The sequence below is a fragment of the Diadema antillarum genome, unplaced genomic scaffold, assembly GCF_040938485.1.
Source record: "Diadema antillarum isolate AM-2024a unplaced genomic scaffold, OU_Dant_1.0 seq00001425_RagTag, whole genome shotgun sequence".
NCBI lineage: Eukaryota > Metazoa > Echinodermata > Echinoidea > Diadematoida > Diadematidae > Diadema > Diadema antillarum.
The window spans coordinates 145,544-172,529 of NW_027272177.1; the positions used below are offsets into that span (position 1 = coordinate 145,544).

The window sequence follows — 26,986 nt, forward strand, 5'->3', positions numbered from 1 at the left end:
TACATTATTCTATTCATACTTGAATTCAATCTTTCTTCCTTTCTTTCTTTCTTTTTACCTGGCTTTAATCCAACTAATCAAATCTAGTGGGACTGAAAAGCAAGAGCAAAAGTGCCTGCAATTCTTGTTATTTTTTTATTTTTTAGCCTCTCCTTTAGAAATAAGTGAGCATGCATTTTCAATGCACATACATATTCTGATGGTCACGCTGTGACATATGTTTGCACAGCAAGTGTAGAAGAAAAGGATTTTGTAACCCATTACTACTTTATGATATAATTTGTTTTCTCCACTCAGACTAAAGTACCATCCAAGTCTGGTATTGGACATAACTATAAAAGCAGCGAAACACTTGCTTACTTTTGCATATACATAGAATTGTATTTCATGCATTAAATGGCATTACATAATACCTACAAAAACTTGTTGTTTTCAAAAGTCTGTTTGTAACTTGTTCACTTTGAAATTTGTTCTGAGTTTCATAAACAGTGTATACTCACCTATACTGTGTAAAGCAGTGTCTCTTTACACTGAAAATACTTTCCTTGTAACAACTAATGGCAATTTCAATTTAAACCAACAATGGTCAATGAAAAATTCTGAAATTTTATTAGTCAGTGGCCAACAACATCAGTCCTGGTGGCAGCATAAAAGTTTGCAGTACCGGTACTTTGAAAAAAAAAAAAGAAAGAAGAAAAACACTGTTTAGCGCATCACCTAAAAAGACAAAAACGAATTATGGTCATCGCTACTGGCTAGTAATTCATTGTAAGAAGCTCCATTTAAAAAAGCAAACAAAGATTGACTTTTAGCACACTGAAAGATTAGGAAACCTTATCCTGTGATTTGGTTGCTTTCTCCCTCCTGACCTTTAACCTCTTTCTCTCTTGCGGGCTGTCTAATGTTACATGTTGCTCTCAGAAATGGTCGAAAAATTGGCGAATCTGGCAGCTGAGTGAGCAGAAGAGAATGTGCCCGGGATGTCCCTTGCCAGCCTTCTTTGCCAGTCGTCGCTTCTTGCAGAGCGTAGGATGACACACAACCACTCAACGATTGCATCGTTGCCTCCGTTTGTGACAGCACGGATCTTCCATCTTTTCTTGAAAGAAGTACCACATCCCGTCTTTTTTTTCATCCCGGATTTTTTCACAGGACCTGCACACAACATGCAACTCCATGCTACGACATGGCCGTCCCCTACCAAGGGGATTTTAGCGCTTGTAATCCTTTTCCTATCCGTGTACCTTTGAGGTAGGACTTAATTGTTGGGTCATTTCAAAGCTGGCTCTGAAACGCAGGAGATTTTGCAGGTCATCCAAGCAGAACCTATGCACTAGAGCATAAAAGATATCTGGTAGTGAAAAAAAAAATGGGGAAAAATTGAAAAACTAACAATTGCAGTTTTATCTCTACATCCTTGCCAATGTGGCATTCAGTAATCATTATAAGACAAGCCTCAGTCCAGCCATAAGAGCTGCGCTTAGTCCAGCAGTTATAGGCAGGGTTATAATCCACGCCAGGATGATGTTACCAAAGAGTTTCCATTGGACTGTGGCCTTGGCTCGGACCCTGCCGATGGCCACCACGGAGCCGACCTTACAGTGCGTCGTACTGATCGGGATTCCGATGTTCGAGGCGAGGAGTACCGTGGCCGCCGCTCCCAGCTCGATGGTGAAGCCGCTGGAGAAACACAACGATATGTAAAATGGCAATTAACGCGAGCCTTACTGGTAAAAAATACTTACGTGATAATGCACCTCTTTGTGTGCACATAAACCCACTGTAAAATAATAGATGCAATGCACAAGAGCTTTGGTAACTTTTTGAAGAAGCGTTTCTCTTTTAAAATGCAGTACAGTAAAGTTGTATAGAAAAAATGCAAACTTTGCATTGATGCAAATGCTATGACAAAGCTATGACTACTTTTTCTTTTTTTCTTGCAATTGGCTAGTATTCAAAAAATTGATGGGTTCGATTGTGGTTGCGAGGTTGAGCAAAATATGCAAAGTCGGCAAGCCTTCAACTGAGTCAGGAGTGTGGATGTGGCACGTCTTGGGTTTCTGAAATTCAAAGGACCCCCGAAATCCATGATGCAAACAATGTCAGTAGTGAGCACACCTACAATGATCTCAATTGTGTTTATGGTGAATAAAAGTTCCTGTTTAGAAGTTACAAGTATTTCAAATACAAAGCATTACATCACTACAACAAGCCCTCATCAAGATTTCAGAAGAAATTTCTCATGATTGATGCATTTTGCCACCGTGGCCCGTATCAGACCCAGCCGTGATAAAACAATGACAATTGGTGGTACCATTACAAGAAGAGATGTACCCAGGGTACATTAGTTGCAGTGTACTTTTTTTGCCAGTAAAAAAGCACCCAGTGAAACTGCCTTGATGTGGTAGGAAAAAACAAATAGTGAAAATATGAAGCAAACAGTAGAGTCAGTTTACAAGGCTTTCTTCATAAATCCTATGGCAGATGTGGGAAGACAACTAAAGTTGCCTTCATTGCCATACAGCCTTTCAAAATGTATACAATTCTAACGTAACACAATATCCAAACAAAATACAAAAATCTAATATTCCAGACTTCCAATTTTTCTTGAAATGTGTTTTACCTTGAAGGCGTCATCGGGGTGAGTTTTGAACCCACGGTCTCAATGACTCTGCGCCCCAGCAGCCACAGGCCCACTGTGATGCCGAAGCCACCATAGACCAGGATCCAGATGGGTGTGCCTTGCTTCTGGTCCACGCCCCCCGAAGAGTAGATAGACCAGAGAGCTACAAGAGGCCCGATGGCATTGCTGCATAATGGAAACAATGTATGTTAGTAACATATGGTGCTGTTATATTCCTGAGGTAGATCTTAATTCTAAACCCGTTGAGGACGAGTCCAGAGTATAATCGGGCAGGTGCGTATGGGGAATGCATGTTGTAGCAAAATCAGTCAGTCCTCACCGGATTAATACTCCATCACAACAACATTTTGGTGGAGTGTTGACATATCTTGGTTGCAGCCCTCACCAACTCTCTTCTGGATACATTTGAAAGACGGGCGGGGAATTATTTCACCATCTGCTCCCCGTGCAACCTTAACTCTTCATGTTTGTATTACATTATTTCTTCTTCCATATCATTTGTTTTTCAAATCTCAGCGGGTGTACCTTCAACACTAACAGGCACAAAATCGTAAACATACACACACTAATCCCCATGTGGTGAGCAAAACTGATTTAACTTGTGCTTTGAAATACAGATGGTAAGTTGTATCGGAAGGACCTTTTAGTCATTTTATTCATACTTTTTATGATTGTCTATAAAAAAAAAAAATTGAAAGAACTTTGATAATTTTTTGCATTAGAACATTTACATGAACAGGGAAAGAGAGTTTGGTTTCTGTTTTTATGCATTCAGTGACAATATTGGTCACAAGACATGTTGAAGTATGCACCGACATACATTCTATAAATTCTTGTTAACCAATGGTCAGATGGTAAGCAAAACCAGAAAAAGAGCTCACCTGACATCGTTGCCACCATGAGCAAAAGAGGCAAATATGGCAGAGAGGATCTGGAGAGGGGTGCATAGTTTGGCCACCACTGGGTGGTCCTTGATGCTCTTCCACTCCTCCGACTCCATCTTCTTGCTCATGTGCTTCTGGGCGTCACCACCGCCTGTTGGCTCGTTGCTTAGCAACCGCTTCCACTTGTTCCCGTTGACCTTGAAGAAGCCGTTGGCATCCTTAGAAGTCGGCGAGGTAGGGGTCGTGAGCATGGTCTGGCCAGCTGAGGACGAAGGGAAAGGAGAAACATTCATCATTGGGCAAGCCACGTTGTTACTTGGTTTTATATCAAGCCATTGTTAAATAATATGCAAATAGCGAGTGGTCACAGATGCGATGGTACAAGATTTTGCACAAGGTGAAAAATAGAGGAGGGCTATTCGACGGTACAAAGCTGTGCTAATAGTGCGCATAATCTTTTACCCAGCACGAATTCATGTTCCAATTCACAACTAAACACCATACACTATTTGATGTAAAAAAGACCTCTGATGTCAACGGATGTGGTCCCCATTGATTCTCGAATTAAGTTCAGAAATTGCTTGTATGTGAAAGGTAAATAAGCGGCACAGTACAGTCCGTGGGTACAGTTGAACATCAAAGATCAGACGAAGTTGTTGACAACAGTAAAATAAGTGGCTGAATGGGCTTGTATAACTGATTGAGTGCGTGCAGCAAAGGTGTGCTGATTGTGACGTCATAGGTGTGCAATGGTGCAACATCTATGGGTTCAGCATGGTTCATGAGTTTGAGAGCATGTTGCTGCGACATGCTCAAAAACTTGTGCAACATCCTCAAAGACAGCGACATGCTATGCAACATCCTCCAGACTTGGCAACACGCTAAAAAAACCCCCACAAAATAACAAACAAACAAACAAAAAAAAACATGTTAAAAACATGTGCAACACTTGAGAAACATCTATTTTGACAAATTTTTGTGCAAAACACAAGATAGAACATCGAATGTACGTGTAAGTAGCACAACGGGAAACAAGTTGTGAAATATTGAGCACCTGTCCCAAGATGTGTACCGCACGAAACAGACAGCACAATGCCAACAGTTTGTTTCATAACTTTAATTCCAATGCCACACATACACTATGCCTTTGAAACATATCACAAAGTACATGTACTACTACAATGTACACTCCAGTGGCTACATAGACGATCATATTGCCATGAATAGCACGAAGTGATAAGATCAAAACTTCCTTCAAAACACTGCAGCAAAACTAACAACCTACCGATAAAAACAGAAACACATATCACATTTGGCAGAACTTTTCTTCAAAACATAAAGGGGATGAAGTGATATAAAGAGGGAAATCGTACCAAGAAGTGATAAAAAAGGCACTGAAGAGGAACATTGATCATTGAAGACTTTATCAGCAAACTGCATGCGGCATGGGATATTCGCATCAGTGAATTTGCGGCTGAAATTAAAGTGCTTACTCATTGACATTTGGTGGCCCTTGCTGGGTAAGATATATAACATCTTAACAAGACAATCGCTGGGAATGGACCTGCAACCGTAATTCCTCGTTCACTTACTGTGCCAGTGGTAATATAGTAAGTACAACAAGCAGCGAGCTCAGGCACATGTTGCCCTCAAAAGAGGAACAACACGCCGATGCGCCATACGCCGATGCGCCAGGCGCCGCAAGTAGCGATGAGTTGGACCATTCTCAGTATCTGCTGCTGCGGCGCGATACGATTTGCTTTTTTTCTCCTTCTTCCTCTTGGATACTGTACGTCGCCCCAAAGCAGGGGCCAACCAGACAGCAAGTGCGCCAGCATTGATGGCGCAGAGAGAGAAGTCAGAAGTTAATTGATTTATTAATCAGTTTTTTCATGCAAGATCAATACATCCAAGATTTTTGAGAAAGTTTTTTATTTTCGTCCATTTTCATAAACTTCTCCTTGATGCCACAAGTTAGATTGCGCCTCACGCTTGGGAAAATAAAGCATGTATTTTACAAACTGAATATACATTGTGTTAAACACAGCAAATGTCTTCTGTACAGTCAAATGAAAATAAAACATGTGAAAATACAGAGCTCTCAGATGGTATCAGAGACTATGTAGAAACTTACAGCTTTACAGCACACAGACTTCGAGCCTTTAAGCAGGCCCTAGACCCCAACTGCAAGGACACTGCGCTTGTAATGTGCGCCCCGCGCATGATACAATTTTGCAATACTATTGTTCACGTTCAGAGTTTGTAACATGGTTGAATTTTCAAAGCTGTTGACTATCCTGGACTTCATGAGTTTAATATGTGAGTCATTGTAAACTGGCAAAATCACCCTTACACTATAAGATTTTTTGCTTTAAAAAAAATATATAATTGCTCGGCAAAACAGCAACAGCATGCAATGGAACTATATAATTGCATGTCACATGATGAGTAATCGACCAATCAGATGAGTAGACTCTTGTTAGGTGTTGTTAAACATGCACTGTCACCTCACACGTGGTTATTGGTGCATGAAAGGTCATTACGGCTCTTGGAGGTGGGAGTATGTGATTCTACAAGACAATTTCAATAAATTCTCATTATTTGTATGATATAAAAACATAAAAATAAGTAAAGTTTTGTACGATTTTGCAATTTATTGTTGACACCAAGCCGAACTGAGAACCCTTCACTTAAAGGGACGCAGTCCTCACAAAATTAAAAAAAATATGTTGTTGTTGGTACCTCCAATGAACTACTTTCATCAAAAACAAACTTTCAAATCACCAAATAAGCTCGTTCATTTCGGTAAAAAAAGTGTGACTCTGCAAATGAGCAAGTCTTGGCGGAGAGTCATACGTCATCGATGCACAACTCTTTCCAGCGGTGTTCTGCTCGTCATCCCTAGTTATTTATAAATACATGTTTACTATTTATTTTTATATCAATAGTATATATGAATAAGCTTGAAATATTTTGTTTGAAATAATAAAACCACATATTGTCACATTTTATGAAAAAATCAGATATGATCATTTTGAACACTTAAATTGGTGTTCTGAGGCACAGCTGTCAACTGGAGAGTAGGGCATCAATGACGTTGCACCTTTTGGCAGGCTCTTACACGATCGCTTGCAGGAATCATTTTTTAAAAATCGAGTACGGAGACAATTTTTGATGTCCACGCGTATAAATTGGTGAAAGGTAAATTTTTTTACTCTTCTATAATTATCAGTACAGTGAAAATCTCAGGACTGCTTCCCTTTAACCTTGACATGCCATAACATGTGCATTCCATTGTGTGATCTGCAAAAAATAACCATCAAACTTGATTGTAGTTTGTCTGTTTTTTATCAAATTCAGAAGTACAAGATGCTTCTCATTTGTTTCTTTCTCGGGTAGATACCACTTACATTCAGAAAAGAGCAACGAGTTCTTTGTGACCCTTTCATGAATATCACGCCAATCTATGGTTCAAGTGGCACTGCATAATATGGCAATGCATGTTGAACAGAACTAGCAATCAAAAATGTGCAAAGCCTTCGGCACAGACATACCTGGTTCTACCATGGGTTGGCTCTCCGCAGAGTGAACCTGTCCGTTGCCATGGTGACCCGCAAGATTGACTTTCACTTCCTCTGTGTCACAAACTGGGACTATAAAGACAGAAATATAGCTCACCTTTAAGAGTGTGATCACAGTCATCATTCAAGTTCACCTCACATTCTTTATGTCTGCTTTGACCATGAAGCAATTTTAACTCCGTATCTCATGCCTTTCATCTCTATTCACATTTTTATCAATTTTGAAGGTAGTGATATATATTTTTTTGTGTCTACTTTTATACTTATCTCCTGTATGAGCTGAAATTTTTGCAGTGGTTTTATTGTCACGAATTTCGTGAATCGCCTTTGAATCGCAAATTAACAACACACGAAAATAACAATGCACAAATAACTAAGTTCAGTCAGACCTTCGCAACCGCAAAATTAACAACACACGAAAATGTCCTCCAAGTAGCAATTCGCGAAAATATCTGCACGCGAAAATTTCAGCTCGTACAGTATCTTTACCTTTGATATCATGCATCTTTGTAAAGTAGAATTGCAACACTGGCTTTTTTTTTTTTTTTTGTAGTTTTGTCATCATTAAATCTTTGCACGTGAAATATTTTCTAAAATGCTTTATTAAACCAAAATATTGAATTGAAATGGATCTAAATACAATGCAGTACCGGAGGGAAGTACACCCTTGTCTTTGCTTTTAATATTCTATCTATTTTTTTTTTTTTCTGTGCGGTATGTTTGCTTTACAATAATGCAGACTGGAGCTACAAGGGACACCTCATCATATTAACAGTTCATCCTTTATGATTATACAACGTAGAATTTGGGTTAAGCACACATGATAAGCAGTGTATGATAAGTGGAAGTAAATATTTGATGCCAATGTCTTCAGATAGCTATGTTGTATAACAAGGTCACCCTGAAGGATATTGCTGGTTAATGCAGCTCATCTCTGTTTCTTTATGAGTCACCTAAAATTAGAGCTATAAAACATAAAATGATTCCCCAATGTGCAGCTCACAAGAACGTCTAAAACATACTTGAAACCTTGACGTTTGCTTTGAAGACAGTTCATAAAAAATTTACTGTCCTTTAATGGAGGTCATATACATTCTGTAACTTCTCAAAATCAGGACAGCTTACTTGGCAAAATGTTATGATCTCAACATCTTTTATAGCACTAGTTCAAATTGAAGTCTTCATTTTTTTTCTTTTCTTTTCTGCAACAGCATCAGAATCTTGACATTCCCGATGAAGAATGTTTTGGACAGAAAGTATGAACAATTTTCTTTTTAGATGTGAATGCATTTTTTTCTTTGACCAATGTTCTGGCTAGCTTTCATAAAAATCATCATGCATATTATATGCATGTACCATGAAACAAATGCAAACCTTTAATCTCTGGGTCCACCTTCACCTCTGCCATTTCCCCGGAGTACTTGCTTGCTGCCTGGATGTCTGCACGAGTCAAAATCAAACACAAATGAAAGCTGTTTCAAAACTGTGGTGGTTAACTGAGGAAACTGCCAAACTTTGCTGTGAGCTTTTGTTGCAAAAAGAGCAAAATTACGTTTTCTGTTACTTTTTTGAAGAAATCACTGTATTAAGCTGATATACGGTACAAGCTGCAAGCTGGAATCCATCTTCATAACATTTTACCTTTATTCAAGATAAATGATTTCTTAACTACTCCATAGTTCAGGGATCCACTTTAGTGGTGGCTGGTTGCCCAGGGCCATTAAAAATTGATGCCAGGTTACCTTTTGCTAGCCCCAGCAGGCAATTATACTGTAAAAGCTTTAAAAAGAATTATTTTATTATGTTTCTATTCATTTCAAGTCACAAAAACTTCACATTTCAAGATTTTCTTGGCCCAAAAGGGCCCAGAGAGTCAAAAGTAGTCTACAGTAGACATATGTGACCCTGCATCACAAAACTACCTAAAAGTCGCCAAACACGAATACTTAGTTCATGGCAGATATTGAAAGAGCAAATTCTAAGCTTTAAAATGATGTAGAACTCAATACAGATGGACTCTCCTAGCCTATCTAAATATTGGGAAGAAAGCACACACTCTGGAAAGGTGTGAACTGAGAAAAGAGGCTCTGAAGTAAAGGGTCTACTCAAGTGCTTAATCTTTCCAAACCATGCTGGCTGTGCGATGAGTGGGACAAAAAACAGAGAGGTAACCACTGTAGCAACAAAATGAGGGGAATATCAGAATAAGCTGAAATTAAGCATGCTCAATTAACAAATTCTGTCCATATACAATTGTAAATACATGCCAACTTTCAAGGCAGTAGCACTATATATTCAAAAGTTATTGAAAGTGAAGGGTGTGCAAAGGATTTTTAAAAAATGTAAAAGGACCTCTAAAGGTGTACCTAATTGCACTACTCTACAAAAAAAGGGGTTGTAGAAAAACTGTCAAAAACACACTTTCCAATTCATTTTAGGACCCCAAATTTCAGAAAGTATGAAAAACTCAAGATTGACTTCGTTGAACCATTTCACTTTTTCGAGTCCTCTCGTAAAATCAAGGTGTGCGACTTTGTTTGTTCTGTGATGCACAGTCACATATATATATATATTCATCATATTCCCTCTCTCTCTCTCTCTCTCTCTCTCTCTCTTTTGGGTAATACCTTGCAGCTGTCTCCTCCAATATGGGACCAGGAAGAAGAAGACGACGAGTCCGACGATGAGGCCGAGGCCGAAGCTAAGAATCATGACACCCCACACTGGGATGACATGAAGGTAGAGCACTGTGGTAGGGGAGAAAAGACAGAGAGAGCACTCATCATTCACACTAATATTGCTATTAACCCTTTGCGGATGGGCTGATCATTCTACAACATGCCTTTCCCACAGACACCTGCCTGAGTATACTCGGGACTTGTCCTCAACGGGTTAAACTCTCGGACTCCAAGCACTTTCATATCAACTCACCAAATTTGTTTACTGCACTATTCTTCTTAACATTATATCCTCCACCAACTTTCTCTTCTACACAATATTCTACACTCTGTGAAATAAACTTCAATAATTTTCAACACAAACAAAAAAGCCAGGGATAAAGGGGGAGGGAGGGGACCTCTGAATACTTCTACGCTTTTCACACAACTATTTGTCAAAAGGGTGAGGGGGGGGGGGGACAAAAACCTTGAGCAAACTTACTTTTCGGACCATCAATGAATATGGATATACAGTTGATGATCATGACAAGGGCATAGAAGAATGGTAAAACCCTCAGTCCTGGCTCTAGGGGCTCCTCCTGTATGACACACAGATAGAAAGATAAAATATGGGCAAACATTACTATCAAACCTGCCTATCAAACAGGCAAAATTCTCTTCATAACAACATTGATCATCTAGCATCTCTAGAAAGAGACATTCTAGAGTGGTTGGAGGTTGGGCAAATTGCATTTCATTGCTCCATAGCATGGCTCCTCATCATTCATTGATTCATCATCCTCATCAGTATACTGTATTGTGATAAGCTGTTATTTTTGCGTACAGATACAATGTATTTTCGTGAACGAGGTCACACACATTTTCGCGAGATGTTGTCTTACCAAATTGACACCAACGCTATTTACAAGTTATGTATGCACTATCAACCTGGTGCATAGCGACATTTTCGCATTTTGTTAAATTTGTGATCCAACTGTGATTCGCAAAGCTCGTGAAAATTAAACCCTCATGAATATTACAGCTCTATCAATATACAATGTACAGTATATGAGTACAAACTCATTGAGTTTTATCATGTACATAGCAAATTGTCATTACTCAGTAAAAAAAGGACAAAAAAAAAAAAAAGAAGAGCAAAGCTAAAATGCATGTCATGCACTGAATGCATGTACAGTTTTTCAGTTTTATTTTATTTGTTATTCTTACAGTCAGCCCTAAAAAGTTAAACTGTACATTCAAGTGTGTGGCAATCAACTACACTTGCAAACAAATGTCAGGGCACTAAACAAATTTGTTCCATCTGGTCAAATAGTAAAAGCATGAAGAGGGTTTCCATAACTGTGCAGGTTCAACCTGGAGTCAGTTGACACTAAAATATTTACTGGTCAAATACAGCAAATTACAAGAGGTTGGCTATTGACTGGTCAAATACAACAAATTACAAGAGGTTTAATAGCTGCTTGCCACATTATGCAGGCCAGGTTTTTATGATGAAATATCAATTCTAGCATGGGTCAGACAACCTTGTGTTGAACAATGTCACTTGACTTTGATACAGCACATCGGCACCTTCTCTAAAAACTAATTTGAAACAGGTTTACAAGCTGAAGCCTTGAAATTCTTCTCTATCCTTGACACACCTTGGACAACGATTGCCAAGTGTTTGTCTCGTACAAAGTAGGCCTACATGTTTAGTATTGTACATGATGGTCTCCTTCCGCTTAATACTCGCTGGACACCAAGTGTGTAATATCTCGTGTTTGCTATGTGAAACAGCAGACGGTAGACCTTTTGCCAAGTCATTGTTGTTATTATTATGTCTGACTTCCACAGCTTTGATGAGATCAAATAACAGATAGTGAATACAATGTAGCTCTGTGGTAAAGGAACAAATACTGATGATCAAACTACTGAAATACAGATTTTGCCAAGATTATTGTAAGAAAAGCCTTTGGTCTGTGAAGACAGGGAATTCACAAATTATGTATTTTTGTCATTTACAAAAATCGGCCTTTGGTGAAAAGTCTCATACTCATGAAAAAGAAGGGTTGTAATCTTATTCCATTTGCCTATTCACAATGAGTTTCAGTTGTCATACAAATGTAATAACATGTACAAGGAAGTGGGCATGTAGGTTTTATGCACCTGTCTCAATTTTGTCCACCCCCCCCCCCCCCCCCCTCTCTTTCTCTTGTAGAAACTTGACATTACCAAGACATCACCACTAGCTCTGGAGTAATAAAGTTGTGGTGTCAAAATTAAAGTGAAATAATGACTACTGCACAACACAAATACCACAGAAACAGATCTCAGTACACAGGGAAGAGAACATCTAGAGAGGTACTCTGTATCGAAGATACAAGGAATGATAGAAGAAACTATATGGGAAAAGATCATATGAAAAGAAAGGTGAAGAAAGGAAAGAACAAAAGTTAACAAAGGGAAGGAAAAAACAGCAAAGAAGAAGAGAAAATAAGGAATGAAAAGAAAACAGTGAGAAGGTAAGAAAGAAAACATTTCGTCGGTTGAGAATGATAAGGGCATTACAGTGACCACAAAACCTATAGTGTTCGAGCAGACTTTAATTAAGCCCTTCTCATTCTCAACAGACGATTTCTTCTCTCTTCAAGCGAGCTGGAGGAAAGAAACTTAACAGAGTCCAACATTCTAAATCTAGTAATTTTTCATGATCAGGAGTACTGTCACAGCATGGGCAAGAAAGCAAGGACCACCAGAAAACCTCCTGCTGGCCAAATGCTGGAGAACGCTCTTGGATGTTGCATTTTGGCCAACCGTAGAAAGGACAGAGGAAGGAGATACAAATTAAAAGGAAGGGGAGATGGGGAACCTTTCAAGTTGCACGTAGGTCTTGGGACTATCTTTTTGACCCAGCCAATGCAAATGTCAAACACATTCCTCGGCGATGGTTTGGACTGCCATGTTCAGCGAGCTATAGCTATGAAAACCTTCATTGCCCCGCTGAACCCCCCCCCCCCTCCAACTCCTATATCTTCCGATATCACTCATGACATGGTAAAACATAGACAGAACTTTATGTTCACGGCCACTGCATGCAGGCGAACAATGCACTATGTCGTATCCTCTCTGTATAATTGCAGTGACGTGAAGGGGTCACTGCACTGCTGATTCAAAAATAAAAAGAGACATGGAAAAAACAAAGGCAAACTCGACGTGTCTGTTGTGGTACCAACATGGATGTGTCACGATATCACAGAACAATGGACCGTTGCTTCACAGTTCAAATAAAACTATACTCCACCATCATTACAAATTTTGACGAAGGTGACTAGCACGACCTCTCGGCATGCATGCTTTACCAGTATAAATACACGCACACCTGGAAAAAAAATGCTTTTGTAACCTCACTTTACACAGCATGTCATGCTGGCAACCTGGCTGGTAATCAGCAGATTTGAATGCTCAAATGACAGCTCTATACAGATGGGAGTCTGCAGAAATAATTGCAACATCCTTTTTTTTTTTCTTCTTCTTCTCTTTTTTTTTTTTTGGGGGGGGGGGGGATCTCATTACCTTCATGCTGTCTACCATGCTTGTCTTTGTTTGTTTTTTGCTGTTGTTGTTTTGTTTTTGTTTTTGTTTTGTTTTGTTGGTTTTTTTTTTTTTTGGGGGGGGGGGGGGGGGACAAGTGGGTCAACAATGGAGTTTAACACACAGGTTATAGCTATTTTCTGCCTACAAAATGTACTTTAAGCAACCTTGGTAATTTCCAGTGTCTATTCTTTACATTTGTTTGTTTTTTGCTTTGTTTTGTTTTTGTTGTGTTGAAAGGTGGCCACACTCAATCAGTGGATGCAAAATCAGTGCATGATGAATTTTCTATACAGATAAGAGTGATGAAAGCACAAATCAAGGCCTAAAGGCCCACTGGTGCATGTAACCTCATACGACTTTTTCATAAATTGCAAAGCATTAATCAAAACTACTGTACTTGTGTCAAACGGATTCTCAAAACGCTCACCCAACAGCTACTTTAATCCGTTGACGATGAGCTGATTTTGCTACGTGTACAACACACATTTCCCATAGACACCTGCCCGAGTATACCTGGGACTCGTCATCAACGGGTTAAATTACAACCAGACAAAAATGAAAAAGTATGTTTAATGAAAATTAAGCCATTTGCATGTACAATGTATACACGTACATGTACAATTCGTACAAGAAGAAAGTTTCTACTCACTATTAAAACATTCTTGAGTGTCTTTGCAAATCATATCAATAATAATGAAAGCATTTCTTTTTTAATACACCTGTAGCTATAGTTTTTATATAGCACATTTCAGACTTGTTTAAAGAATTTCAAACAGACTACTATAGTGTAATATACAGTGACATGGAATTCACTGGGAAAATATTGTAGATGGAGACTGCAAGTTTATACAATACAGGCAACGCATGGCATCTGAGCATAGAAAGTGAATTGATTTTTAATGCGTAGTATCGAATGTGTTTACGAATCAGAGACTTCCTCACTATAAACAAATTGCATCATATCGCATGATACCACTCTACCATCTTGAATATGTTTGGCACATCAGTCTCATGCATGTTTTTAGCACATTCCAAGGAAACACTCATTCCCATCTTCAAGCACATACCGGGTACGGAGAAGTACAATGTGTGCCAAAGGATTCACTAATCCTACTATAAAACTATCATGCTCTTCGCAGTCTGTACGTTAATTACACTGTTATTAACAACCACGAACCACATTTTGGACCTGCTTCAAATATTCATGTCAACAAAACATCACGTATCGCCTTGAGCAAATATGCTTTGAAATCAACTCATTGTAACGATGTGTGAGTGTGGGAGAGATAAGTCCCCCAAAACACACGAAGAATTGGGTTATCAAATCAATAATGCCCGGGGACAAAGGTCTTCAAGGAAATGAAAAATCTTTATTTGCATCATTAGAGTGATGAAACACACATTTCTTTCTGTAACAGGCAAACAAAAAGGAAGGTAGAAAGGTTTATTGCGTATCAGGATTGATATTGCGACAATGTACATTATGTACCGTATATTTCACATGCATACCGGTATATTCCTGTATTAATATACGTACATGTACTATACAGTAGAACAGCATCAACACATGTACCACTCTCTTTTAGTGTCAATAGCAGACACTGCCAAACAGAGTTCAGTAATAGGAGTACACCAATTCAATGACAGCTATAAAGAGTACATCAGAGTGATGTGTCACATGCTATCCACATGTACAGTTGTACATGTTTAAAGTACCAGGTGCTCCCAATCAATGCATAAAGGGTGTCCTTCCCATAATTCTACCCATGTCCTCCCCCCCCCCCCCCAAGGAAAATATTTTACCGTAACATACGGAGCATTTTGTAAAACCTCCCCCCCCCCCCCTTTATCTTTCTTTATGTATGACAGAAAATTGCAGGTCAACTGATTTCAAATACAGGGGGGGGGGGGGAGGTATTTTAACTGTGGAACTGAGGCCTCAATCCCCTCCCCTCCCCTCCCCTCCCCCCTCCCCCAGAAAAAAAAAAGACAGTTCGGTTTTGCTTTTTTTGCATTTTTAAAGTAGTTTTTTAAGTTTCTTGTTCCAAGATATACAATGTTTGTTATGTACAGGCAGGAACTGTTAATATCATAACTGATGCAGCTGGAATCTATAGGATGCATTGGTCATCAACTCAAATGCTTCGGTCAGGTGATACAGGAAATTTAAGCATCAGAACAATGCAGACAATTTGTTTTGGATCTCTGGTGTCCATTCAATAAACTCACCACTAGTGACCATATGTACAATGTAACCTTGCATGGCAAAAGCCAACAAAAGGCCTCAACACAAGGTTTTTCTTCGAGTCCCACAGGTTGGAGGAAAATGTTCTCAGCTTTAAAATGTCAGAGCTCATCAAAATTTGACGCTTCTAGTAGACCACTGAATACACAATCTACAGTGGCCTAAGTCCAGCTTATAAAATTCCAATACAATTTCTCTTGAGAAAAGGGCTTTGACGTCAAGGGTCCGCACAGTAATGTGGCTAAAAGGAGAAGGTGGTTGATTGAAATCTCCATGGCAACCATGATAAAAGGATTATCAGACTTCGTTAAACCTTTGAATTCACTTATTTACAAATGTAATAGCAATTAAGGGCCTACTTCTGCCTCTGAGGTTATGTATTTGATAGCAATGGTTTGTCTGTCTGTTTGCAAAATAACTCAAGAAGTTGCAGACGGAGATGTGGATGAATACAGGAAAAGTAGATAAAAGGCCCAAGGATCAAATGATTAAATTTTGGATAGTGATCCCTTTTTAAATAGTCTGGGTCCAGGAATCTTTTTGTGTTTGTTTAAGGATTATCATAGGCAAAATTGGGCCAATAATGGGGGGTTCAAGCTGCACCTATTTGAGATGTGCATGTACAGTTGTACATGCACTGAGCATGTGACACAAGGGCCTGAGCATGCAGTAAAGCTTTTAAAAAGAAGTATTGTGCAGATTACAGGAACAAAAGAGAGGGTTTTTTTTTTGTTTTTTTTTTAATCCTATAGAAAGGCTTCTTTCTCATTGGGAAAGGCAATTTGCTGCGTGGGTGTAGTGCATGGATGGAAATGAGCTGTTTGGCAGTAGTCCGCACTCTCTGAGTACTTTCTAGTTATAAATTGTTATCATCATTACTTCTTTTTTCCATTAATGAGAGAAGAACCGATTGCAAACAGCTCACTAAATGCATGAATCAATACTGCCATACCCACGGTTACAGCTCATTATTCCGAAGGTTCGTTATTCCGAAGGCTCTTCAGTCCGAAGATTCGTTATTCCAAAGGTTCGTTTAAATTCCAAATTTCATTTTCGGAATAACATATCTTTGGAATAACGAACCTTCGGAATAACGCCACAAATGTTCGGATTAACGAACCCTTTTTCATTTTTGGATTAATGAACCTGTAGGTATAGGGAATGTGTGTGTTTCGGATTAACGAACCTTCGGAATAACGAACCTTCGGAATAGCGAACCTTCGGAATAGCGAACAGCACCCATACCCACTCCCCACCCCCCACCCCCCCCCCAAAAAAAAAACACCAAAAATAAACAAAAATAAAAGATGAAAAAATGACAGCAGTAGTGAAAGATGGAGGGCAGGGTCAAATTTCTTGTGACTGCTGTCTCACACAAAGGGAGGTAAGTCTGGGTTGAGAAAGCAGTTCATATGACATGCTGTACCGGTATCAACTTTCTACAAAGTGTATTCGCACAATCAATAAAGGAGTTCAACTAGCAAAACAGAAAGTACAACTGTAGGCCTTACCCGACAGATAAAACTGAAGCTGATGAGTCAAGATATCTTGTAGCATCGTGATAAAAGGGCAATTCAAAAACCACTCTTTTCCTGCATGTGGGCAACATGTGGGAAGGCACAGTCTTTTGACCCTACAGGCATGCTTTCTAAACATCACAGGTAGACAAAAAAAAGGAAAGAAAAAAAAAAGCACACTAAAAGTGCCTGGACTCTCTACAGTATCAGATTTCTGCAGCTTTTGCCACCAGCTTCCTCCTTTTGCAGGGTTTCAAGGAAACAAAATGTACACCACTTTTTAATAATACTCACTCACGTTACAGGAGCATTGAGAAAGTAGGGCACCAAAAAATGGGTGGAAAAAAAAGAAGAAAAAAAAACTTAGACATGATCTTCCCTCAAACGACCTCTTTTATTTGAGCTTTTAATGCCCCTGCCTTCCCTTCTCAGAGTTTCAATAGAAATGTCAATGACAGACTTTTGGAGCCAGTTAGTGCCCATTAACATGGGAAACTCTGCAACACGCGCCATAAAAGAGAAAGAAATATGAATTTGAACAAATTTGTACTGCAAAAACACTTGATGTGTGCGAACTTGGTAATTAATGATCTCTTTTTTTTTATTTTGTTTATCGGAATAATGTCAAATTATTAAAGTATCAAGGGATTGAAAAACAGATAGTGAGCAATCTGTCCCAATAATCTTGCTTTTAAAGGCAGGATAAGTAGGCCTACATTTTTGTAGCTTATATAAGAGGAATTCTTGGCAAGGCAGCTGGTTATATGTAATCTGAAATCTTTAAAAAAAAACCAAACAAACAAAAGAAAACAAAAAACAAACAAAAGAAAACAAAAAACAAAAAGTGCTATTAATCTACACTGTGTATACTTCAAATGTGACTCAAAGCTTCTGTGTGGGTGTACTGTACATTTCACACCCATTAACACACACACACACAAAAAAAAAAAACAAATTAAAACATAAGTAAAGCAGATGCTTATCAAATGATTGGCTGAGAGCGTTTTACATGACTAGGCATTTATTCTGCCTCACAAGTACATTTTGTATTTGCTTATGACCAGTCATAGTAGTAAAGTCTAATAGCTCTTTACAGGGGGCGTATCCATGAATTCCGTACAGGGGAGGCGCCTTAATAAGATTATTTTAAAAGGGGGATGCACGCGCCCCCATTTTTTTCTTGTTAAAAAAAAATAAAGGGGGAGCACTGAGTGCGCCCCCCCCCCCCTCCCATCATGCACATGTTATGAAATTTGTGAAATAGATCCATGAAAAAATGTTAAAGTCACTGTTTTTTTCTCAATTTTTGGATGAAAAAAAAGTCCTTCACTGCATGAACGCATTCAGATAATACAAATTTCTGGGTAAAAGGAGGCCGGATAATCGAGGTCGAACTGTAGTCGCATTGTTGGATTAAGAACATTTGGAAATTATGGGCTTTGCATTGCATTTAAAAAGAGAGCTTTAAAAAATTTAATTTTTGAGTGTACATGAACAGGTCTGCTTTGTGTTTGCTTGCTAATAGTGTCTGGACACTTCAAACATATTTAAGCTTTAGTTGCAAAGAAAGATAAAGAAGCTGCTATTCAAAGGCCAAATCAATTGGATTATCAACTATCTCGTTTTATTTACCTTTTTTCTTAACCGTTTGATATGGCTTCATTGGTATGGAAGGGATGTGTTTTTAATGCTGTGCTTCAGATAATCAAATTTACTCAGAAAAGCTACCCACAACAGTGTATCATTAAAAAATATTCTCCCTTTTTTTTCTACTCTGAGTGGAAAAATGATCATTTCAATCCCTGAATGGAATAATCTTTATACTTCGCTTTATTCAACATCTTAACCCATTGAGGACGGTCTGATTTTGCTACAACACGCATTTCCCATAGACTCATCCTCAATGGGTTAACCAAAGCCTAAAGCTAAAAAGACAAAAGTTTCCATTGTTTAAATTTAGTGAATGTTTACTTTCACATGTCAAGGGATCATGCAGCAGATTGATATGAATGATATTAGAATGCAAAGTTATAAAAATCACAGTAAACTCTGTTATCATATTTTTTGCATCCTCCTTGTATGCAATGTCTGTGGTACTTTACAGCCACTCCCTTTTGCATGCAAATTTTTGAAAACTTGGTGAGAACACTTAAATAGGTATTGCAGAAAACACTATTTGGAAACCTCCTGTAAATTTTGAACTCAAGAGGGTCTTTATTTGTTCAGTTAAATTGACCGTTAAGATTTGAATAATAATTTTTGCGAACTTCGCAAAAATTACAAATCTAAATACTAGTCTAGTTTTACAGACCTGTGTGATGCACTTAGTTGTACATGTAGTTCATGTAAGTGGTGTGTTGTTATTTGCCATTGATAACAAAGTAAGAGAAGCTAGTGAATTCTTCTTTTCTGACAGCTTAACATGCATATATCTGTTGTTGGAAGTGTAAGTATCATATTCAACCACTGGAGGATTAATGTATGCAGCTGTGTCTAGTACACAGAATACATTGCGGTGAGCGTTTGGTGCATTATTTGAATTTGAACGGCTAACAACCTTCAAATATCACAGAAATGTTATAGATTTACAATAGTTTTGTCATTCTGGTGGAATATATCATGTTCTGTGCTTTTTGGGAAGGAATGCAAAAGGGAAGGGCCATCTTTAAAGTTAGTGAATCATGAAAGGGGTTTAACTTGCCTTGCTCAGCACAAGCTTCCTGTAGATGACAAAAACTACACTGGATACGACGCCCGACATGATCGGCGACAAGAACCACGAGGCCACTGTACAAAGAATGAAAGGCATAAAACTTCTTTATAAATCACACATTATCATTGCATGATTTATTTTCTCACTCAAGCACAACAATGCTATTTTAGGAAAAGTCCACTGTGGCATTATGCTGTTTTGTATGAAAACATAAGAATCAGGGAAGTACAAATTGTAAATCAGTGATTTTCTGCTTTTGTTTTTTTTTTTTTTGGAGGGGGAGGGGGATAGACATATAAAAACAAAGTTATTAAAATTGCAAAAGTTCAGAGTTAAGACAAATTGGAAACTGTGTGGTCTAAATGTTGATACATTTTGTAGCTCTCCATTTGTTTCGTACACAAATGTGGTGATTTTCATTTTTCTAAAATATTTGGGCGCAGCAACAACTTATCCGCTGAGGAGGACGTACAAAAAAATATTAGGCCCTACTTATCAAATTAGATTGCATATAGACCGATTCAAGCGACTGTTCATGGAAGTGCGCCCTCTTAAGGCGACGCCATAACTGGGGGCCAAACAGGCCGGGTCAGCAAGCGCCGTGCGTGCATGGCAAGGGTGCCAGCGGCAGCCAGTGCTTTTTACCACCCGGCGCCAGCCGGCCAGCTAGCTATCTCTAGCGCTGGCAGCGATCGACGCATCTGGATTTGTGACAACTAGAGTCTACTTTTGTTTTGCTAGCTAATTAAAAATAGATAAAGTCAAACAACTTATACCGACTATGAGCTAATGGTTAGATGACATACGGCTGTAGCCAAAACTTGAATTTCAAGGTAAATATCGGTACGATCCGTGAATGTTTGTAGACTCTATTTCTTTGGCGATGACTTGGGTACTCGCGTGTAAGCCCCGTACGGTATATTCACATTCGTGTAAGACTTGCAAGAGAATAAAAGCCGCTGGGGAGAATTGTTGCTAGGGACAGGCAGACGTCTTGCTAATAAGCCTAGGCTGTTGTCAAGTTAACTGATACAATTAAATACAAATAATGAATAAGAATCTTGAGCTCGATTATGGCACGATAAATTACAAGCTAGCCTATCGGTTAATTAAACCTTTTTAGGGCAGGCTTTTGCCTTTACTCGGGGAGTGTCGGGCCAGTTGCAGGGTAGAATCTGTCTAACATTAGATCTTGTCTAGAAATCTAGGCAAGATTCCAGACTAGATCTAGACCTATTGACTTCTAGAACCCTACATCCTATATCATTTTCGGATGTCGATAACTTCAGGCAAGCCTATAACTGAATAAACCAAACGGAATATAAATCTAGGCGTTTCTAGACCGTATAATATGCCTAAACTTAAGTTAAGTTACGACTACGTCGCCTGATGTCTACAAGCAAAACTTCTACTGTTTTAGGTCTAAGTAACCTTAAATAGCATCATGCTAACACATGGACAATCTACAAAAGTGATTTTTAAGTCATACTTTCTTAGTATTATTGTGAAACGGATGTTTGCCACCATCCATGGTTTAATGGTATCACTTTATCAAAAGTCAAATTCAGAGTTCCAGGCCAAAATTGAATAGGCCTAGATGGTCAATTCAGTGCTGAACATTGAAGAAGTGAAAACAATATAAGAATTTAATGCATCTTGAAACATTTATTTAGCTGTAGTGTAGGCTGTAAAATGTTTGTCATAATAATAAAGTCTAGCCAGGAAGTGTATTCTAACTTTGGCAAGTAGGACACCAAGGATAAAACAAAACAAAACAAAACAAAACAGTGAATTATCATATTCTTTGATCTAAACTTGTCTTCTAAGATGAACAACATTTTACGAATATGAAGTGATAACCTAATTAGAGAATCTAGAAGACATAGTTTGTTTTGAAATCTTTGCATTTTTATACCGATGTATTTCACTTAATTGTCTTTAATTTTGCCTTAGTTTGTTATGCGTCAGCGGTGTCTGAATTTCACACACTGCCGTGTAGCTTCCATTTCCAGTTTTTTCTGTTATTTGTGCACCCAACAACTGCACAATGTGTTTTCCTGATCTTTCCTTTGAAGCCTTCAAAGTAGATCAATATGTCTGAATCACTCAAATTGTCCAACAGAATGGCATTAAAAGCCGCTGAATGACTTTTCCACACAGTGAGTAAACAATCACAATATTAGCGCGGCGCCAGCGGTAGCCGGCCGCGGCGCAGCGCTCGCGCTCGGCTAACTATGCGCGATGGGTACGCTAGGCTGCTGAGCTGCAAGTGCAACTCGCTGATGGGTAGCTAGCTCGCTGGGAAGCCCCGTTGGCCCCCAGTTATGGCGGCCGCTATAGCGCCGCTAGCGGCGGTAGGTGAATAGGTCATCGAAATTGAATCGATCTATAGAAACAGGTCTGAAGAAATTCTTTATCAGGAGAGAATCTTCTCACGATTTGTATGGCATCTTGTCTACAAAGAGTGAGGAAAAAAATATACTTAAATGGACATACTCCCATACAAATTATTCGAAAACGTTGATGGAGACTACTGATGGAAACTTGATACAGAGAAAAGACACAGTTTTCTACCACTTGGTTTTATTCTAACAGATGTTGATCATAACCTTAATGTAGTCAAAGAAGACACGCACTTCTTTTTATACCCCTTTATAGTTCACTATACACAAAAATACAGTACCAGGTGACTCCAGATGTAACAAAATCCTTGGGAATTGGCAGTTTTCCATTTGATACATTAAAAATTTCATATTACAGATACATGGATAATAATTTTGGGATCTGAATCTTGACTTTGTTGTAAGGAAATGTCATTATAACCATGTAAATTACCGTATAATGGGAGTTCACTGTACACCCGGTAAAATGAAATTTCAATACATTATATAAAGCAATCGCTAGGAAGAGAACCTACCGATAAAACCAAATTGCTTCCAGTTGATACCCTCGAGCTGGAACATGACCAGATGGAATCCCACCATAGCTCCCACGATGCTATGGGTGCCAGAGACAGGCATCTTCAGCCATGTGGCCAACAGCATCCAGATACACGCACCTGAAAATTGAGAAGAAGACAGACAAGAAAAAGAGGTCCAGTTGACCAAATTCAATCCACACACAACACAAAAGAAAAATATAAGCCAAGGCAACTGGTTTATTTTCTGCAGTTCCATGTTTGCTTTCCTTCTTTATTCTTAATCTTGGTGTTTTTTTATATGTAATAATTTTTCTTTTTTTTATCTTTTTGAAGGAAACTATTTAATGTATAAAAGTTAACGAGAAATGTCCATTGTCATGCTATGCAAAAGTACCCCTTGATCTCAAAAGAGCTCATGTGTGTACTGTGAAAAGTGGATATTGTTTGCGCTCTGGAGCATTTAACACAAAAAATTTCTTAGGGTTCAATTCCACAGAATCAAGACATTAACACACACTGATACAAATAACAAGCAAAAACATTCACTTGCTGCTATTTTTTCCCTAGTTTGAAGTCGCAAAAAAAAAATAGCCAAAATGCGAATAAAAAAAAATCAATTTTTTATAATACAAATGAACATGAAAATCTTCAGATTATGAGACACTCGAGTACTTTCCCAAACTACTGAGTATTTAATTGAGAAACATGCAAGCATCTATGGGCATAAATGTATGAAGAGTGCAGTTTGCAGAAAAGTTTAAAATCTAATCTTGTTCTCAAAATAAATCTGAAGGTATTTTCACAGGCAAACTATACTTCTCAGATTCCTTCAAAGGGCTATTCAGAATTCAGTCTATTTTACAATCTCTTAGATGAAAGCATACCTCCAAGCGCACAGACTTGTCCCAGCATCAACACTTCCTCCTTCCCATCATAGAGGGTGACATCAAAGATTCCTTTCCTGATTGTGTCTGAGACTTTGGACCCCAGCAGCACCGCTCCCGCCGTCTCGAAGATGGAGGCGAGGATGCACGCCCACGACATGGTCAGGACTTTTGCCCCGACGGATGTCGCAAAGGAATTAGCGACATCGTTGGCGCCCAGCCCGCAAGCGAGGATGAACGACATGATGAAGCCGCTCACCAACATCCATAGCACGTCGCCCATCTCCATGGGGCCAAACACGGTCGTCACGCCGGTTCCGTAGAAGTCTGTTGTCGTTTCCATGATGGACTTCTGGAAAATTAACAGCACACAAATTTAAAGAACCAGGAATTGTACCTACTACAAGGTAATGTATGCCCTCAATCTACCCCTTTCCTTTGTTTAGCGTCAGTTAAAATAATGTACACTCATATAAAAGATGTACTTGTATTCTCTTTCGAGAAGGAAAAAGTGTAAGTTGAAACGTAATCCCACCATTTTCATATCAAACTTCTTCAATTCAGAATATTCTTCCACCTGGTCTGCCACTGAAGTATGTAACATTCTACTGGTGTATAATAAACAATTTGAAGGCCATCTAAAATTGAAATACAATGGGAAAGTCAAAATCAAAAGACAAATGGAAACATTCAAGCAATTGAACAAAACAACAAGAAAACAAACATTCAACGCACGACAAGGAAAAATAACGGAAGATTTCACAAGTTTTCAAGATTACGGTACCTAATCCATACATTATGACCCCTAAGTACATGTAACTTTCAAAGTAACGAATAAAAAAAAAAAAAAAAAAAAAAAACTGATGACAAGCTGACAGAGCTAAAAAGTACCAATTACAGTCTACCTCAGCCACCTGATGTCACAAAGAAGAGAGGAGCTATGACAAGATCCCCAGACAGAGTCTACCACGTCCCACTCGGCTGTGCTAACCCTGTGGTGCTGTCAGCTCACAAAAATTGTATTTGTACTGCCGTCCTCATGGATGCTATTCCACTTTCTACCCACTACCCAACTTTCCAACCACTCTGCCTGGCACCAGCCAATCAGAGCAAACCCTGGTCATGTGACTTTCCTCTGCAGTTTCATTTATCTCTTCCACACATTGTCAGTTCCTATCAGGCTGCCACAGTGATGGCTAAAGCTTTCCAACATGTCTAGGCATTAGAAGGTCATTATTAGAAATATCACCAAATGTCAAAATAAGTAATTGTTTTCTTTTTCTTTTATCAGGGACAAATCAAACCTTGATGTAACCTGGATCTTATTATCATGCATATATTTCCATGTCAATTTTAGTACCTTAGTATCTACATTTGAAAGCTACACACCACCTTTCTTCAACTTTTCAAGACTTAAGCTTGTAAATGAGTACACAAAACCTTTTGTGCAACGCACAACTGACCCCTCTACAAAAATTTATCAGTAAAGTTGATAGAGGTCCCTGCCAATAAAGCAGAAGATTTCATGTCAGGTGGCACTTTAAAAAAAAGAAAGAAAAAAAAAGTAATTAACAAAGTAATAAACAAATAATTTTTTTTTCCAAGTTTTTTTCCTAAAATCTTCACCTTGCTCTCCTTCACACTAATGTTACATCATATCTACATTGCTGATTTATCTAGATGCTGGTTTATACCTTTGTTACCCAGTATTAAACAAGCATACTGCAAAGGGACGTTACATTATCATCATTTGCAGCTCTCTCTTCTCTAGCTACTTTGAGACAGCGAGTCCCGACTATAATGTTAATTTTTACATCACCTAAACTTAAACAACAAGGAGAAATCTCTAGCCGACTTGTAATAATCTATATTTTTTGAGTTACATACATTGTGATACAGCTGTACAGTCTGTAACAAGCTAGGCCTATTTGTAGTTTTGTACATTTTATCACAACATTTCATCTCTGGGGATTAAGAAGATTTGTCGAGGATATATTGTAATGTTTGGCTAGATACTATTACTACATTAGATAGAAGTATAACGTTAGAACTAGCACAACCACTCACAAAACAAAACAAAGACGCCTTTGGGTTATTGAGTTGAGAGAGATATGATCTTTAGATATGGCCACGCACATGGCGAACTCATGCTCGACACAGGCCGGTCAGCTCTGATAACCTCGATGAATCAATTCCTCACCATCAAGTAGGGATGGGACACGGATGACCGGTCCATGGTCACCTCATGCACGACCGGCGCCGGGCCTAGTGCATAGGATGCAGACGTGGCCGTGGCGTGGGAGGGCGCTGGGCCTGGGGCCTGGGGGTTGCCGCATCCTTTTGCTATCGTCAGACTAGGGCCTATTTCTAGTAGTATTCACGTTAGAGTAGCACAAGCAGCCGACTCCTACATAAACCGGCACTCGATTTCACATAAACATTCTGAACATAGTCGATAGACCTAGACTAGAAACGTTCTAGCTCTAACTGTTGTTCGGGCCTAATATTGCGGGGCTGCAGTCGACATTTATAGACAGCCTTGATTTTACTTTGTCAGAGACAGAAACACACGCGCGCGCGCACACACACACACACACACACACACACACACACACACACACACACACACACACACACACACACACACACACACACGAAGAGCCTTCCAATTCCACAACCATACGATAAAAAATATAAGACAACCAGAAACATGCAGAGATCGACTCTACATTTAGCTATGTAAGTTAGAAGACTAACAGTTATCAATATCATTACGGCCCTCCATTCAGACGGTCATGGTCATCGAAAACAATGCTGAGGAAGTGTAACGTTAGACATGAAAAATACATTCAACATTCAAATTCGGATACACGTTCGGTGTTCGATTGTTCAACATGTTCCGACTTCAATTTATTATTGGCCGGCTAGCAACATGCACTTAAGCAAGGCGACTACCGAGGTCAACATGAACTGCCCTTAAAAGAAGTTTTTGGTTTCACTTTACCTGTTATTACTCGTCTGACATGAAATCCTCGCAGAATGTATCCTACATTGGCTGCGGAGACAAATAAAAACAGCAGTCCACACAGTTTTATTTATGTTTACATCTAATCTCAGCTCACCAGCTTGCACGGAACGAGCCCCCGATAAACGCGGGAGATAAATTTTCGGGGCGCGCTCAAATTAATCAGAGAACGCAAGCACGTTTTCGTAGTAGAAAGAGATTGGTAACTCAACTTTGATCATATTCTGCTACAGCTGACCCGAAACCACGATCACGCATGGCTGAAAGATATGCAGATATACCAGTCTACTATCATTCATTCAGCCACCGTTCCCACATGTGA

At 38.9% G+C, this 26,986-nt stretch overlaps 1 protein-coding gene across 1 annotated transcript; it reads right to left on the reverse strand.

Moving 5' to 3' along the window:
• Positions 1-749: 749 nt before the first annotated feature.
• LOC139709283 (sodium-dependent phosphate transporter 1-B-like) lies at positions 750-26,780 on the reverse strand. Its single transcript, XM_071621235.1, has 11 exons — positions 26,644-26,780; positions 23,640-23,991; positions 22,753-22,893; positions 19,824-19,909; positions 10,269-10,365; positions 9,737-9,856; positions 8,484-8,549; positions 7,083-7,181; positions 3,526-3,790; positions 2,624-2,809; positions 750-1,680 (listed from the first exon to the last, which is right to left on the reverse strand). The coding sequence occupies exons 2-11, from the start codon at positions 23,980-23,982 to the stop codon at positions 1,443-1,445; spliced, it is 1,641 nt and encodes a 546-aa protein (XP_071477336.1). The 5' UTR covers positions 23,983-23,991; positions 26,644-26,780; the 3' UTR covers positions 750-1,442.
• Positions 26,781-26,986: the final 206 nt, after the last annotated feature.

Coding starts and splice junctions, on each gene's coding strand:
- LOC139709283 (XM_071621235.1), bottom strand. CDS start 23,982: ATGGAAACGACAACAGACTTCTACGGAACCGGCGTGACGACCGTGTTT. Junction 10,366..19,823: donor GGAAGCTTGTGCTGAGCAAG/GCAAGTTAAACC, acceptor TGTGTCATACAG/GAGGAGCCCCTAGAGCCAGG. Junction 2,810..3,525: donor CATGGTGGCAACGATGTCAG/GTGAGCTCTTTT, acceptor TCCATTATGCAG/CAATGCCATCGGGCCTCTTG.